This window comes from Archocentrus centrarchus, chromosome 21 (assembly GCF_007364275.1).
Source record: "Archocentrus centrarchus isolate MPI-CPG fArcCen1 chromosome 21, fArcCen1, whole genome shotgun sequence".
NCBI lineage: Eukaryota > Metazoa > Chordata > Actinopteri > Cichliformes > Cichlidae > Archocentrus > Archocentrus centrarchus.
In genome coordinates, this window is record NC_044366.1 from 29,306,576 (window position 1) to 29,324,921 (window position 18,346).

General features: G+C 41.6%; 1 protein-coding gene across 2 annotated transcripts in view; it reads right to left on the bottom strand.

Annotated features, from left to right (window-relative positions):
* Positions 1-18,346, bottom strand: part of man1a2 (mannosidase, alpha, class 1A, member 2) — a 125,926-nt gene that overhangs the window by 31,788 nt on the left and 75,792 nt on the right. For both annotated transcript variants that reach the window (XM_030758270.1, XM_030758271.1), the window contains exon 6: positions 17,986-18,066. In XM_030758270.1, the coding sequence (XP_030614130.1) occupies positions 17,986-18,066 (81 nt within the window). The remainder of the gene's footprint in view (positions 1-17,985; positions 18,067-18,346) is intronic.

Sequence of the window (18,346 nt, forward strand, 5' to 3'; positions counted from 1 at the left end):
CATAAATTGTGAATGCCAAATATGATGCAGCAAAAATAAAATGATTCAAGAAGGCCAAGCCTTTTAAAAATTTCAATTTCCAGTTTCACAATGCATATTTTCATGGAGGACAGTTGTGGGACAAATGCCCAAAGAGGGCTTTATATAACTAGTAGACAGCAGTGGCACAGAGAGAAGTGGTTCAACACGGGGCAGACGGAGGCTGATTCATCAACACAATCTGTCAGGGCTGAGCAGTTTTATAGAGAGACCAGATCTATGGAAAATTCCTGCTGTCTCACAAAGTAAGGGGGGGCAATAACACATGCTGCTGTTTGCAGAATACTTAAGCAGCCAGGGGGACACTGTACAGAAAACTTGGAGGTCAAACAGTGGAGTTAAACATGAAACAAATAGACAGAGACAAGGGGAGGGAGAATGAGAACGATGCAGTAAAACAGACGAGAGATAGGCCTGCATATGAACAAGATGTGAACTGCATGAATGGGAATGGTGAAAATTTATTCAGAAGGCTGAGAAGAGATCAAAGCGACCAAGAGAAAGAGAGTGATGAAAAAGTAGCCTGATACAGAAGAGACCACAACCACAGCAAAACTCTGACATCTCATCTGAGGACAGACGCAGTCCAACCAGTACTATCAGGATTTTTATCAAATGGACTGAAGGAATCTCAAACCAGATACTAACACCAGACTAGGGATGCTCCTGGCAACTAATTTCTTAGTCAACTAAACAAGAAAAAAAAAAGACTAATCAACTAGTCTAAAACTAAGAAATACTCAGATATCAAGTTATATTTTAGGGCTGTTTAATGGACAATGTTAAAAATTGGTTAAACAAAGCATTTGAAACCATTATTGTATTCTTCAATAATGAATCGCACTTTAAATGCTGCCTAACTGTGCAGCACCGCACATTATGAACAATGCACGTTACACTCTGAACAAAGAAAAAAACTTAAAATAAATTGATGTTAAATATATGAAAAACGTGTTACTGCAAACGGTGTACGCATCATTAAAATATGAGAAAATAACATTTGAAAAAACTAAAATTGTGATTTAAAAGTGTGGCACATTGTGCGGCACATTATGAACATTGCTCATTGCTCTACAATTCATGACACAAATCTCAATGAAAGTTAAACTCTAAAATGATAATAAAAAACAATAAAATACAAACATCCAGCCATCCATCTTCTTCCGCTTATCCGGGCCTGGGTCGCGGGGCCGCAGCCTGAGCAGTAAAGCCCAGGCCTCCCTCTCCTCAGCCTCCTCCTCCAGCTTACCCCCTGATTCAGACTTCAGTCTTTGTAGAGCTACGATATAACCAACATAAGTTGGTTGGTAATGTTGTTGCTGCATTTATGCTTGTGCAGGTGCGTTTATTACTTTTCGGTCGTGTCCTGGCGTTTTACATACGGTGCCATTCGACGGAAACATAAAATGCTGGGACTTTTTGCCCTCCTGGGTCCTACTCTTTGCTGTGGTCAGTTTGTTTAAAAGGCACAAACACATTTGTCCCTCTCATTTTTTCGCTTCTTTGTACAAACTTGGGGGAAGTAGCCGGAATTGAAGGAGATGACGGCGTTTCTCAGGAGGTGCGCGTAGTTGTAAACTTGAAAAAGAATTACATTAGTCCTAATAAAAATATCAGGCCAAGATTAACAGAGTTATGGCATTTTTCTATAACAATGTCAGGACTGCAGCGCCATCTGGAGGCAGATTGCTGCGTAACATTTAGGAGAACCATTTACAGCACCGGGAATCAACTAAAATCTTAACAATTAGGCTAACCGACTAGTATGTCTGATACCGACTAGTGCCAAGTGATGACTAGCTGACTAGTCGCACATATCCCTACATCAGACATAACAAACTAAAGGAGGATGACTGACAAAGTAAACTAAGACCCAGCTGAGTAACACTTATAAATATGTGTGCATATAAGATTGTTGCACAGTACAAGTAGGAACGCAAAAGGTGATTGAGGCCCACGACAAAGTTTCCAGTGGAAACTGTGTCGTTTTGATGCGTTTCGGCCTCCCGTTTACACTAGGACAGAGTGAAAATGATAGGGGCAACCATAGTGCGAGTGCCCCCCATCAACCATAGCGCCCATGTGAAAGTGCCCCCATTTCCAAAAAGTTTCGTACTTGTCTGTTTACACGGATACGGAGGCCGGAGCATTTCAGAAACGCACCACTCTAGAGGCCGTTTCCAAAAGGTATCGTTTCCACTCCATTCTCATGTAAACGGAAGGCCGAAACGCATCAACACAACACCGTTTCCGCTGGAAACGTCGTGTAAACGGGGCCTAAGAGAGACTGTACAGTAGTACCATGTTTGTTCTGGGTTTGAATGCTTTTTCAGAGACATCATGCACTGTAAATGTGGACTTTACCTTCCACAACAATATAGACTACAAAGGGCAACTGACTTTTACTTTGCTATTCTATGCCTCTCACACACACATTCATTAACAGGTATCTGGGTTTATTCTGAAAATCTCAAATAAAACTGCCATTTAAAGTAGAAGTGCTGGATACTTTGGGTAAACTATGTCAATAGCAGAAAATGTTGCCAATGTTGTTTCACCATGTAAACAGCTGTTAACTGCTGGGAATCAGTTATAGATCTGTAGGCGTTTGTGGAGCTGAGAAGCAGTTTCTTCATGCAGTCCGAATGACACACCTATATTAGCAGTCCCTATGTAGAGATTTGCCTTTTACCACCTGCACCTGACTGACTTCTTTCAATTTCTGTGAGTGCGCAGTGTGCCTGTACTCAGTCATCATAAACTCTTCCATCTATCCGTGGCCTGTCGGCCGGGTGCACTGAGGCCCTTGACAAACTTTTATTGGCAATCTTGCTGCTGATGCCATCAAGCAGGAACAGGAGCCAAACGACCCATCGGGGAAACAGTCAGCTGCGTTCACAGATAAAATTGTACTGTTTATGATAATCATTTCCCTCCACTGCTTCCATCTACATGCAGGGTTACAGGGGGGGAGAGCTGTTAAAGGAAAGCAGCCGGACACCAGGTTGGTGCTGTTAGGAAAGTAAACCTAAGGAAATCAAAGCTAGAAGTAGTGATTCATTACTTAATACACTTAATACACATGAAGCTTGATCTACTTTACTTGTTTTGAAGCAATCAGGCCTGATTTGAATCAAACATTGTCAATTTATGACCATATTATTAAGTAAAAGTTATGTGGACTTTTTTTTCATATTTTGGAAAAAATGTTTGAGAAAAGTACGAAAGAGTTCAAAGATGTATAGAAAGCACAGCTTTACTTGTAGCTACAAATCACATAACGGGGACCTATACTGCTCTTTTCCAGCCCCATATTTTTAGCCCTCGACTCTCCTGGAGTAGCTTTCTATTATTCAGTGTTCAGAATAATTCTTACATATCTTATACCGGTAAAGGTGGTCAAACCAAATATTGACTTTCAAGCTTGATAGAACTGTACAAAATCTGTAAAAAAAAAAAAGAAAATCACACCTACTTCCCATTTACCTAGCAAAATATGACGAAATTAGAAGTGGCTCAAGACTTTTGCACAATACAGAAAATAATTGACAATAATGAAAGGTCCACTTCAACAAAACAAGAAGCCTTAAAAAACAGGCTGCCCTTCAAACAGGCTGCTGAGAGATTTAGCATTAAGTAGTTCCAAGAGCACGTCCTCATTTTGTATTCTTCGTGTTGACTGAAAGTTATTCAACCTCGACTTTGACATTCTGTCCTATTCTCCCAATAATTACCCAAATGTGAAATGTACCACTGTTACATCGTCAACAAAGCAAAGAGAAGCACGCATCCTCACTGCAGCAGAGTAACCAGAAGGTCTCTGTGCATCTATTCTGTTGACATCACATTTACTGTAGCAAGGAGACAGGATTAGGATATTGAGAGCTGTGAGGTGAAAATCCTTGGGGAGGATGAACCCAGACAGCGCGTTGTCTGGCGTTTCTCGACTTGTTTCTGTCATTCTCCCTCCAGGGCTGACAGCTTTAGGGTTCGGCCTTTTAAAATGCATTACAGCGCGCCTCAAAATCGATAACTGAAGGATGTACTCTCCCAGTGAGCACACGCGCGCACACGTATGCACGCACGCACACACTCATACATAAAGATCCAAAATGCACAATATGCAAAAAACAAAACAAAAAAAAGGGTAAGGAAATAAATTCGGACTGGCACATATATTATGACAAATACCAGCATGACCTGGATAAAAAGATGGGATGGCACTATGCTAATTTTAACGTATCACAGATATTATCACAGTATGAGCATTTGCTGTATGTTAGTAGCTAAGTAACACAGCACTGTAGTAAAGAAAAGATCTGGGACAATGTGGAAACAGTGATGCCATTACAGACCTGTCATTGTACATTCAAGGGATTTATAGAAATGCTCACTGATACTGATGATAAAAAACAAAACAAAAAAAAAAACACATTAGCTTAAATATTATTTACAAAAAGAGAGCCGAGAGCACAGAACAGATCCTTCTTCCTCTTTCCTTTGTTCACACGTTAACAGCTTCTTTTTTCAACACTGTCCAGTTCCTATAACTTTTTCTTGTCCCTCACCCCTTTCATGTTTAGTAGTGATCTGAGGCCTTTAGTGGATATTTGTTTCAGTGGGTCAAATTCACAGAGCGCAGATTCAAAGCATTGCAGGAAAGGCTGGAAGTTTATAAGGGGGCACCGGCTGGTTTTGTGGTCCTCGTGGTAGACATTAATGCTGCCAAGACGAGCGGTTTCATTCTTACTGGAACCAGCTGTGCTAAGCATGCATGCAGTGATCCTGTACGGCGATTGGAACGAAACTATCTGCCAAATGGGGCATCTATGTTACATCCTAGGGACTTGGAAAGCCGTAATCCACCACTCAAACGCATTCGAAACTCTGCCAATGATCCAGTTATTACACATGAGAATATCATTTGTCAGCTGCAGGCAGCTGGAAGAGAAACATCGCTGCAAAGCACAGCCGGCTCTGATAGGTATGAGACAGAAACACAGGCAACAAAGTGTACACAAGTGCAAAAAGTAAAAAATATAAAACACACACAGAAAAATGTGAATAAATACACAATTTATATCTTCAATTTTTTATATTTGCAATTAAAAAAATGTGTCAAAACTATCAATACAGTTATAATGTATTAACATGCCAACACTGCTTAGGGATGTACTGGGCAACAAATTGCTGTGCTGTGGCTCAAGAGGTAGAGCGGGTCATCTACTAATCAGAGGGCTGATGGTTCTATCCCTGACTCTTCCAGTATCTGCATGTTGAAGTGCCCATGGACAAGATACTGAACCTTCAACTGTCCCACACGGATCCATCACAAAAAAAAAAAAAGGCGCCTAAAAGTGATAGTCTAATAGATGAAGTCGCACCATGCATAACACCGCACGTACCCAAACAAGCTGGGTGTAACTAAAGCAGTGATATCACCAGCATTCTGTCCTTGAAAGCTAATGTCCACACACCTGTGCAGGCCACCATACGCATGGTTTTTGTGAAACTAGACTACGCACAACTGTTCACTTTCCAGAGAAAAACACTACACGACTGCACCAGCTTGTGGGGCTGTCATCTGTCTCACTTACCACCCACTTTCTTTAAACAGAGAGAGACTTGCTGCTGTCCCCAGCAGATGGCAGAGTAACATCTTAGAACCAACAGTTAAGTCATTAAAAAAAAAAAGCACGCCGGTTCCTAACTGGAGCCTTCCACTTGGCCGAGGCCTTTCTGTGCAGAATTTGCATGTGCTCCCTGTAGGAGCTTGTGCGCTCCAGTTACACACAGCCTGAAGATATGCTCGTTAGGTTAATTGGTGGCTCTTAACAGGCCATACGTGTGGATGTGGAAGTGTATGTGGCGACCTGTCCACCTGTATCCTGCCTCTTGCCCTATGACCCACTGGGATAGGATCTGTTCACTGACCTTAAATTGGATAAGCAGTTCAGATTAATGAGAGTAACAGAGCCCTAACAGGCATCCTATTAAAGCAATGCTATCATTTACACAATATTTCTACTAGATGTTTCATCCACTGTAAGGTAAAGCTCAGTGTGCCGGTACAGAGGCAGAACAGTCTTTGTTCATTCAACATTAAACTATTTAATCTGATGACGAAACATCTCAACTTTGCGTCTCTTGTCCAAGCATTTTAAAGAAGACAATTTGTTACATTACGAGTGCAATGAAAGCTCTTGATACACAAGCTCTTGCACAAACAATTCTCCTGCTGATGAAATCACACCTGCACTGCCTGAAAGCACAGGAGGACAGGCTTTGACCCAGTCCTCCTCCTGGTGATACCAATAAGGTTAAGTGCAAAAAAGCAAAATGTTCCACTCCATGCAGTGCTGTAGCAGCTGGTACACGATCATTACCTTTGAAAAAACTGCCCTCCATCGCAGCGGGTTCTCTCTGTCTCTGAATTCCTCCTTCCTATGTGTTCCCCACAAATAAGGACCAGTGATATTTGCCCATTTAAACATGATGTACAGCAAATTCCAATGTGAAGAATTAATTATCAAACCGCACTGTGAAAACTAACTCCTCATTTGGTTCTTTTGTGAAAGAATAACAACATCATTCACAATACTAATAATACTAATATAAAAGAGTAAAATAAAACTCTAATTTGTACCATTCGGTAAGCACAGGTATGATTAATTATATTAAGCACCAACTTATTCTCGAGGAGTCGCTCTGTGAAAAGAGCTACGATTTAAGTCCTTGCCTAAATGACTTAATAAGATCAACATTTTTCATACTGCAATGAATAAACTGCTCATACATACAAAGCGCTGCATACAGACACACACTCACTGTACACATGCAGACTCACATAGTCTCTGGTGTAAGCAGTAGGCCACTGTTGACATGTAATGGAGCCTCCTAAAGGGATTAAGGGGGAGACTGTGAAATGTGCTGAATGCGCCTGCTTGGTAAGAAGGGGCCCGAGGGCCAGCAGGAGAGACAGGATTAAGTCACCCTCTGTGTGTGAATGGTTACAGTGTGTCATTTCCATACTTTGTCATGCCACTTTGCCATCAGTTGATCCATTTGCTCATATTGTTTCGCACCCAATGGGCCAAAGATCAAAGGCAGGAGGCACAAAGATGAGAAAAACTCAAAGACCATCATCAAATTGGTTTCATGACAACTTCATCTGTTGCCATCGCGCAGTGTATCAAACTGACTGCTGTCAAATGTGACACATATTTTCCCACTGAGCATTAATGGAAATGCTGCACTAACGCCTTTAAAAAGAAGCTATGACTGATGAGTTGTTCTGCCGTCAGCGGGGCCGGTTGTTCTGCTGCTTTCATCCATACCTGACGCCTTTAAATCCTCTCCACGCCATTCAGTTTTAGTTCCGCAGGCAATTCTTTGTCAAACGTTGCCAAAAGCTAAAATGAGAACAAAGATGACTTTTTTTTTTTTTTTAAAAAACCACACAGGAAAAGGCTGAGTAAAAATCAAAATGTCGGACAGCCACAAAAAGCTGATTACGTTACGCGGTGTTTGAATAAAGGGAAATTTCAGATCAGCTTCTCATGAAGACCAAATGACAAGTCCAATTCTTATGTGAACTGTACACCTGCATGTCTTCACTATTAATTCGTACAGACGTATCTCTCCCCCACCATTTCCCACTCTACATCCTTTTCTTCTTTCCCTCATTAACTTAATTCTTTTGGCCTCTATCGTCGTTCTTTTCCTGTATTCACAGCATGGTCCATTTCCCCACATCTTTCTGCTTGTCATCTCCGCTACCAAACTCTCTCACTCTTTTTTCCTGTCCTCTACCCTCTTTGCACCCATTTCTCTCGTGTCTCCACAGCTCTCTGGCTTAATCTCATTTGGACCAGCCTCCTTCTCCTTCCAATTCCCCCTCCTCTGTTTGGGTTTGCACTTTTGCAATCTGTTTTCTCCCTCATTTGCAAGTCATTTGTTTGCAGAGAGAAATGCGTAAAGCTGTATTCAAATTAAAATTTCTCTCCTGTTTGCTACACCATCTTGGTTTCCCTTTTTTCCCCTCAAAGTGTGCATGCCTGCCTGCTGGCACAACAGCAGCCAGTTACTGAGCATGTCATCACAGCAAAATCTGCAACGGAGAAAAGGATTCTCCGGGAAGATAGACAACTGCTGCTAGAAAACAACTCGGGTGGCCTCGATTTAAAACGCTTTTTTCTTGTATAGAAAGTCAATATTAATGTTACTTGATTTGAATCGGATATATCTGCAAATATATATATTAATCATATTTTAAATAATCTTTTTTTCTCCAGCACTGCGACAGGCTGGCAACCTGTACAGAACGCACCCTGCCTCTCGCCCTATGACAGCTGGGATAGGCTCCAGATTTTAATCTCAATGTGTTAATAAAGGTTAAAAAAAATGCATATATAAATTACACAAATGCAAAGAAGGGTATGCTTTACTGCGGACAAGGAAGAAAAAAGGTCCACACACCAACAGACTTGAAATCTGAGGAAGGGAAGCTGTAGCCTGAACCGTAACTCTTTAAAGGTTTTTGTATTAAATATATTATCCAGGGGCCTTGCTGGTGTGCTGACCTTTTTTCCCTTCCTTGTCTGCATGTTTTTGGCCCGGCACCCAGCCTTCACTTTTTGGATTGTGTGTGTCTTCTCTCATCGTTATTCGTGCTTTAGTGCAGGCCTACACTTTGACAGAGTGCTTGTCACGCCCAGTTTTAAAAAAAAAAAACAACAACAAAAAAAAACACAAGTGGCAGCAGCAAAATATGTTCAGTTTAAAGTAGGGGTGGGGCTCGATTAAAAAAATTGATCTAATTAATTAGAAACTTTGTAATTAATTAATCGAAATTAATCGCATTTTAATCACATTTCAATATTTAAAATGAGAAATATTAATTTAAGTTTGATTGATGAATGAATCAATATACATAAGCTTACACTTCAAAATCTTGTTTATTTTCCCACCAGTCTACTACACAGACCAACAAAGGGTGGAAGTGCTCTTGTGATAAGCAACTCAGCATTTTTGTTTGTGTTTCCATCTGGAAGTTTCTTGTATTTAAATTTTCCCATCCACCAGCGTAGTCTCTTCTGTCATCTCCGTAGCTGTGTCCAAATTCAGGGGCGGCATCCTTTGAAGGACCCAACCCACCGGGTCCTTCGCAGCCCACGAAGACCGCAAAGGCCGGAAGTGAGCGTCTGTGAAATTGGACGGGCTAGCCTTCATAAGCGTCACCTGCCTTCACATCAGCCTAGCTCATGTCGCCTAGCAACCGTGACAGTCCGAAGCACAGCTGTGTAAAAGCAGCTGGTTAAACAGAGAATGAACTTTTTCTCCTTTTTGTGGTTTAATTTTAAGTCTTTAATTCAAAATAAGCTGTTAAAACAAGCACAACACGTTTCAGCATCAAGGAATACAGCTGAGCGAATGATTAATTTCCAACTATATTAAGTGAGGCATTAACGTTTAATTAAAAATGTTTAAGAAACATTATGATGCTTAATTTTAATTTCAGCCAAACCGATTTGCTCAGGATCAAAAGAAACACTGAAAGAAACCAAACACCAGCCGTTAGAGATCATCTGAATGAGTTATAACTGTGTTTAACTTCCACTCAGCGGCGAAAACCAGCAGAGGTTGAAAATGATGTTACTGCAGTCGGGCGTTCTCTCCGGCTAAAGCGAGCCTCGATAGCCCGGTCAGCTGACAGCTAGCGAGGTGAGCTGCTGGTAGAGCAGCGGCAACAGACAGCTCTGAAAGCAGCGGGGCACTTGTTGCAAATAAGCGACATGAATTTGGACACAGCTCATCACGCTCATTATATTGTGCGTCGATATAACCTGTATGCCTGGAACTCATGCAGCGAGAAACAATCCATGGTGCAAAGTGCAATGAAAATGCGTTACATTTTTTAATTCGTTATTTTCCCCGTAATTAATTAATGGTAATTAACGCGTTAAAGTCCCACCCCTAGTTTAAAGCTTTATACGGCCTCAGACACACAGGCCTACAGACAGGTCTGTGACCCCCTGGCAATGGAAAATGTGTATTCTCTTATCATTTTGGCGAGTGGTCGCTGGAGACAGCTGGCTGATGCTGGGTCAAATTGGCTGCAAAGAGGTTGCTGCACCAAAAACCTCCTTGTGACTGCACTGGTTACAAGCAGACTGCAGTGGTTGCCCATAATTTGTATGGAAGACGCTGACTTGTCTGCAAACGTGATTTTACCCTCTGGGTGTAGTCGAACTGGAACAGTGTAAGGTAAACCAGAAATGCAGAACGTTCACCTACAAAGCAAAAGCTGCCTTACTGCTGCAACCCACACGTTTCAAAAAGACCAGCTTTTCTCAAGCAGCCAGGGAATACACGCGTTTCCTTAGTGACCAGCAGTTGCCAAATGGTGGCAAACTGGTCTCTAGATCTATGTGACTGACACCTAATGGGACTTGAGTGACATAATCATGGCTACAGCCATCTTTTATATACAGTCTGAGAGCTGCTTCCATAAATTTATTTATCCCAGTTTGGTGTAGAGAGGACTTGTCTCATGGTAACTTGAAGCTGTTACAGTACAAATTTACTACTGGCCACATACTTATGACCATAAGTGCCATAATCATAGCCTGCATATACAGAACACGCACACAGAACTGATCAATTCTTCTGTTCATCCACTGGCCTTAAAACAGTTCTTTCAATATTTCACCAATTGAACTGTGCATCAAAACTCACATTTTAAAGCAATATTGCCATCACTTCAGAAACCAGAGAAAACAACACCATCAGCCAGAGGGGAATTTAATAAGGGTGCATAGGCAGCCTGCTCAATATGGAAACCAAAGGATAGCTGCAAGATGCTAATTCAACTCCTCCTAACAGATCGTGCTAAAACACGTATCGAACTTGTAACTGCACACTTTAATTTTTTAAACAAATATAATCCAGTGATCAGACTAAAATGGACCTACTGATAGCACAAGGGTAGCACAGTCTTTTATATTCAGTGAGGTTATTCTTCACACAGCCTCCCAACAGCAAGCATAACCAGTGAATTATAGACAAAACCACAACGATCTCATTATACTAAATAAAGCTGTCCTAATAAGCTGCAACCATTTGAGAGACGCAGACACCCTCTTTCTATTTTTACCACATGCATCTGCAACCCTTAATATTCAACACTAATGAAAGGAGATTGTTGCTAATGAGTATTCTTTTTTTTTTTATCCTAATTTTTTAATCTTGGCAGATTCACCTGCTTTCAATTTTTTATTTCGCATCTCAGTGTCAAGCAGTGAGATCATTAAAGCAGCTCATTCCTACAAGGCCAAACAAACCCTCCCTCTCCCACTGTCCCCCAATAAACCGACTTCCCTCCTGCTGGGCAGCGTAGTAATAGCAGTCAGGTCACGGCGGAGTGAGATGCCCCCAATTTGTTTGACAGGTTTAAGTGAGATCAAACAGGCAGCCTATGAATACTGGAGTCTGCAGTGCCTGGACAAGAAGCAGCGTAGCTCTACATCCAGTGTGCAGACAGAGTGTGAGCAGGAAGCAGGTAATGACACATGACATGTGAAAAACAGAGGATGAAGGAGAAAACTTGCAGGGATGAGGCAGAAAGGAGAGAGAGAGAGAATACCTTCTGAGGTAAACTAATGAGTCTTTGTACAGATACAGAATAAGTAGCATATAGGCACATTTGTTATTTTACTTGTCTCCTGTCCATTTTTAGTTTTCTCTGCCCCCTCCACACTTTTTTACCCCTTGTTTTTCTGCCATCTGTTCTACTCCCATTCCAGCATTTCTTCTCCATCTGTGATCTTCCATCTCATCGTCTCTTTTCCTTCTTTTTTCTGCTGTGCTATATTTATCCTTTGCAGCCCCCAAACCAACCATCTCTGCTTCCCTGAAGTTCTTCCCTCTGCTAAGCGTTTCCTTCCTCTATACTCTTCTCTTTCTCCCTGGTTTTTCTGCCCTCGCCATCATTATCTCTGCCCCTGTGTCTCCAGTCCCCTTCTGCTTCATTTGATGTTTCATTGCTGTCATTTCTCCGTCTCTTTATCTCTTTCCCCTCCCTCCACCCATTCACTTGTCCACAGGGTGGCTATGCAGTTATGCCTGCAGAGTCTGCAGCTTTTCTTTTAGATGCTCTCATATCATTATCCTACATTACAGGGCTTGGCTTGCTCCCCTGACCTTCTCCCTTCTCTGTGCAATCTGTTGTTCCAATGCTCAAATCATCCCTGTCATGTACTTTCCCTCCTCCTTTCCCACTACATTCTTTATACCTTCATCTTCCCCTTTTGATAACATCTAATCTTTACCTTTGCCTCTTTGTTAATGCCTATTTTTCTTCTATATGCCTACATGTATACAGAAAGGGACATTCATGGTGTATATGAATCTTGGTCTCTGTAACACATGTTTCATTAACTGAAACGCCTGCTATTAGGCTTCAAAGGAATAGGGAAGAGTGAGAAAGGGAGTGTGATTTGAAGGTGTGATTAAAAAAGATAAATGGCAAAAATGAAAAGGTATGAGGAAGGATGAATGAGCAAAGTTATAGCAACAACACAAGTCAGTATTCAAGGGATAAGTAACAGTTAACTTCTAAGTCCTTACTCTTCTCTGTTGCCTCAACATCCTGATAGATTAGTAAAATAAGATAGAATAGAATGCCTTTATTGTCATTATACAGGATTGTACAATGCACTCTAGCAATCTCGAGTAACGCTGTATTCTCAAAGTCCTAAGAGACTCAAAGGTCACGTTAGAACTCAGATGTACAGGGTGTTGTATTCTTCACAACAGACATTCCTACTTTCATCAATAAATCTTTGATCTGATCTTGCCTAACAAGTGAAAGATTCCTGGTTCAATCCTGGGAGGAGACACAACTCCCTTTGGAATTGTGTCAGGATGGGCGTCCGGCTTCAAAATCTGCCAAATCAAATATAAGTGGGGCTACCCCTTGTGATTAAGGGAGCAGCCAAAAGTAGCTATAATATATTATCTATCTAGGCTGTGTGTGTGTGTGTGTTGTGTGTGTGTTGTGTGTGTGTGTGTGTGTGTGTGGTGTTGTGTGTGGTGTGTGTGAGAGAGAGAGAGAGAGAGAGAGAGAGAGAGAGAGAAAGCTGCCCAGTCTTTGGAGATAGCTGCTTGTAAAAATGTCTGCGTTCTCTGAATATAATGGAATTGAAGCAATTGTCATTCAGTTAAAAGTATATTGAAAAACCTCAGCAGCACCGTCTCTCTTCTTGTCATGACACAGTTAGTTAGTTTGGGATTAGACAGTCATCAGTGACAGGAGTTCATTGGAAAAGAAGGATGGAAAATGCCCTTTTTATTTGCACTAACAAATAAATCCAGCTGACTGCAAGCACCAATAAAATGTTATTCAGTATTTTTTTTTTTCTGTAGGGTCAGAAATAATTCCTTGAAATCCTGTGATATTTTTTTGAGCCTCTATCACCCACCCCTCCTTCCACTTAGCAAGTAGTTCACAAATGTTCACAGCAACTTGCAACAGGTTGGAAAATATTCAACCATTGGATCCCAGGCAGTTACCAACTGATCTCTGGGCCTGTGTGACTGGGAGTCACAATACAGCTCAGGTGGTGGTGGGGGGGGCATTAATGTTTACATCAAAGGTATCATTCTAGATTCTATTTAGCCCAGTTTAGTCTTCGGTTAGTTGGACCAGTAAAATTTGCTTGTATACAAAAATTAAGAAATCGTAGTTCTGTAGTTTGTAGTTTGTTTTCTTTAGTAAACCCTGGAGTATACTAACGAGGCGAGTTTGAGAACAAACTCAAAGAACATCAAATAAAAATAGCTCAAGAACAAAATGTGGTTTGAATAAAACCACCTTTTTTCTTGTGCTGGAGCTTCATTTTTTCCTACTCGCTGCCTCTGAAGTAAGCTGACTTTGCAAATGTAACGGCAACTGTACCACCCAGAGGAAGAAGTTACCGTGAAGCTGTCCTCCACCTGCCCCTGCTTTCAAAGTTAATTGAGAGCTAAATGTTCCGCCCAAAATAATTCCTTAAAAGCCAAACATTTTTCTCCTCTTTCTTGAGCTTAATCTTTTTCCAAACTACAAAAGCAGTTTCTATGTGTATCTATTGTGACAACAACTGATTTGACCTCCTTCGCACACTTGGCAGATGTATTGCTGGACACTGCTGAACATGCAGCCATTTCTAAACTAAACTGTACACAAACATCATTTGATGTGAAATTCCTTTACAAGAACCGAGGAAACATGGAGAAGAGGCAGATTGTGGAGATTAGTGCAGACAGGTGGAGAGGAGAGCAGGAAAAGTGTGAATAAAGAGAGGAGAGAGGAGAGGAGAAGGTTGGAGGACATAAGAGAAAGGCGTAGAAATAGATGGAGACTCTAACAGAAAAAAGCTGGGGACAGACGAGGAGTAAACACAATCCATCACTGCTGCGGCTGTTGCGACTCTCTCAGGCAAACACCTTCTCCTCCTGAATGTTGATCTCCAACCCTCCTGCTCTTTGTTCTCCTACATTTGTCTGCTTTGCTTTCATTTCTGGGTCTCCCCGGCTGGCCTTTCATCACTTCGTTTTTACTTCCTGTCCTTTTTTCAATCTTCTTGACGGTTTTTCTCTGATTCTTCTTTTGTCTTTCTCTTTCTCTTGTCTGTGTTTAAATCTTTTGGGATTGCACTGCTGGTGACTGACAAATACGGCAAATAACTAGGAAACCTTATCTGACAAAGCTGTCCTTGGTCTTTTTCCACATATAGTAAACGTTGTCTGTCTTCCTTGTCTACACTGGCTAATCTGTTTACAAACTACTTGTATTGTTTTGGCTTTCTGCTAGAGCTGTTTGTAAATGTGTCCCCAAACTGACACGAGACAAATAGAAATTTGCACATGGCGGTTAACCAAGGAGAGAGAAACCAGCATGGGCGCCTTCTGGAGAAACTTCAAAGCTCTCAATGTGACGGGAAGCTTCTGCAACACCACAAAGCCAACTTCTTACATTTACACCAGCTGCCCCATCAGCAGCATGTGCTTCTAATATTATTAGTCCTGTAAGGTCCAGTCTTGCCAGTCTGTGATCCAAGTCAGACTCAACCAGAAGCTGTGCTGGAAGAAAATGTTTTGAGATGAGACTTTACTAGTCTGAAAAAAATGAAACTAGGTACTAGTGTCTGTGTTTGTGTACTCCCTCAAGTTCAAACTGAAAATAACAGTTTAATATAGTCAAAGAGCCATTATAGAGCCACTGAGCTGTGGTAAGCTACCTTTGGGAGTTCTCTAGTGGCTGTAATTATGCTTAATTAACTATAACAGTTTGGGCTCATATTAGAGCACAAGCAAAATGTATATAAAGTGGCAGCATTAGTGTTTCTGTACATTTGTTTGTAACCATTTGGTTTCTCGTATTACCTCCAAACCCATCCATCACTATTTGTGACTGTCCCACATACATGCAGCTTCACTACAATGGTATACTAACATCCAAGTGGGATAGATGGTGATAAATTTAGCAATCATCACCCTTAACGCCCAGTCCACCACCAATCCTAAGCTGCTGCCTTTTCAATCACCCTTCACCACAACCCAAAGCTGTTCTACTGCTGGTTGATTGGAACAGTAGGAGGGTTAAGTGCCTTGCTCAAGGACATGTTCAGCGAGAGTGAAGAATGAGTCTCAGTTGCTTTTATCTCCCCTCGGCCATTCATCATCCTCACTCCCCACTCACATCTCTTTATCTGTAACAATCACCTCCAAACACCCTCCACTCATCTTCACTGTCCCATCGCACAGGTTTCTCCACCCTCTCCTCTGTTCTCTCCATCACTGTCTCTCCTCTGAGCCCTCCCATGCTCCATCTCCCTCTTTCCCCACCTCCCACTGCTTCCATTATCACTCAGAGTGGGCTCTGATGAATGACTGAGTTTGATTTGGGTGGGGAAGTGAAATTGAGCAAGTGAATGGGAGGTGAAGTGCAGTGCGGGGAACGAGAGTGGCATTAAGTTTAGCTTGTGAGGCACTTCAGCTTATGTTGTTATTCGCAGTAAATCATCAAAATGTTTATTGGTTTCAAAAATCCAACCCACAACCTCTGGACCCTTAGTGTGGTTGAGTAAAGTTGGACGTTTTTCAATGAGTAGGCAGGACAAGACTGTTTTTAAAAGCAGCTTCTAAAACATAAATCACTAATCTGTTCTCTTCTTGGTTTTAGTCACCTAACAAAGCAAGTGTGTTACTTTTAGAGCTTTTAATTGTCTCTCAAACCAATATGTTTGATTTCTCCTCATCTGTCAACCAAAATCAAATTGTGAGTAAATGGTTATTTCATGCTTATACATCCTGCTCTATCTTCTAAAGACCTACTTAACAATCGTACAATGGTGAGGCTGCTTTGATCCACTGGTGTGCGTTCACAGAGAACTGTACTAAGTCCCAAAAATTTGAGTCACTGAACTGGATCTCTTGACCTTGCCTGTGGTGTTGGTCCCTTTTGGCCAATGGAATTTTAATGGATTAATTAGGCCCAAGCTAGCCGATGTTAGCTGATAAATTAGCAAACCTATCTCCTCATCTATCATTTATATGCAGTCTATGGCAGGAACAAAGGCCCCTATGGATTCCAAAACCATTGGCTATCATGTCAGTGTGATTTAGCTTTTGTCTTAGCAGTTAAATGACTGGTTCACCCCACACAAAGTCTTGGCCCAGATATCTTCTGGCTACAGTGCAAAATCAGCTCTTCGGGGATGAGGACAGCAGTCTAACTGATGGTTTCCCAGAATGAGCACGATATAACTGGCAAGAAATACCACAAAATTCTTGACCATTAGCATCAAATGAATGTGAATGAGCTGTCTGCTACCAAACCGGTCACATTTTTCACAATTATCTCTGAAAGGCTAGAAAATAAATACATCTTTTTTTGTCCCCCTCCTTGTCTGTGTCTTGATTTACATAATAACAGGGAAAAGAACAATGTCAGGTCTGAGTCTGCAGTGAAAGGACAATGCTAATGTCAACTTCTGCAACAAAAAATCCTCACCTTTAGATGAACCTTAGCAGCCATCATTTAAAGGTGTGGTCCTATGATCAATGCAAATGACTGCACTGAAATACACACATGTTGCTGCTATTTTGTGGACTTCCTGAATCAATAGCTGTCTGCTCGCAACAAAACACAGCTTGATTTCAGTATCTTAAGGGTGTCCTTGGCAGGCATTTCTGACAGCTGTGGTTGAGAAACAAAAGGGAAATCAGGATTTATGGGACAGACTACAGAAAATGAGTAAATGGTGTGAAAGTGGTATTTCTGGTGAATTGAAAAGGCTAAGAAAACACAGACTGTGTGTGTGTGTGTGTGTGTGTGTGGTGTGGGGGGGGGGGGGGGGGGGGTGGGGGGTAGGGGGGTGTTAGGCAGCCACTAAAACCCAAAATAAAATTATTGGAGGGAGCACAGTTAGTCGTGGGGTTGTGCTGAGTGAGTTGAGTATTTGCTCCTATTATAGAGGGAGCACTGCTTGGTTGGCATGAAAGTTGAAGTGGATCGGATGGACAGAAAAAGAGGTGGGAAATAAACAGAAGAAAGAAAGATGGATGATTGCATTAACGTTCACCAGCTCCTTAAACCAAGAAACAAAATTTTCCTGCTGGCTTTAATGGAGAGGAGCGCAATGGATGGGAGAAGAAAGCACAGAGGAAAAAAAAAAAAAAGAAATGAGGAAAACGAGTGGGGCGGCGAAGATCATTTTGAGGATCACACACATTGATAAAAACACAAACTGAACCCCAACCCCCCAACCCCATCATTTCTTGCTTTCTGACCCAGAGTTTAATGCAGTTGTTGAACAACAACTGTTCAGCAATTTTCTGTCCAATCCAAAAAAAACTTCTTACATTCTCATATAAAACACACACAATCAAGTAAGTACTTACTTCCTGTCCAGAGAGGTAGTAGGCAGCCAAAAGTCCTCCTATGAACCGAATGTTGACCTCAAACACTGACACCTCAGCATTCTGGAAACATGAGAAGACACACAAATCATTAAAAAAAAAGCAGCACACTACAGGAAATGGCACAAAGAAACCACTAATACAGCACCCCCCCCCCACTGACTCATATTCTCTACACTGGATACATGATCATGAACTGGGTTAATTTCAGACTCTGGCACAGTCCAGTGGTGCCGTAAAACAAACCACTACGTCAACTGCAAACACATGTCTACATGGTTTCTTGATATTAATGCAGATTTGCACTTGTAGCTGTTGTGCAGCTGAATATGCAAAATGGGAG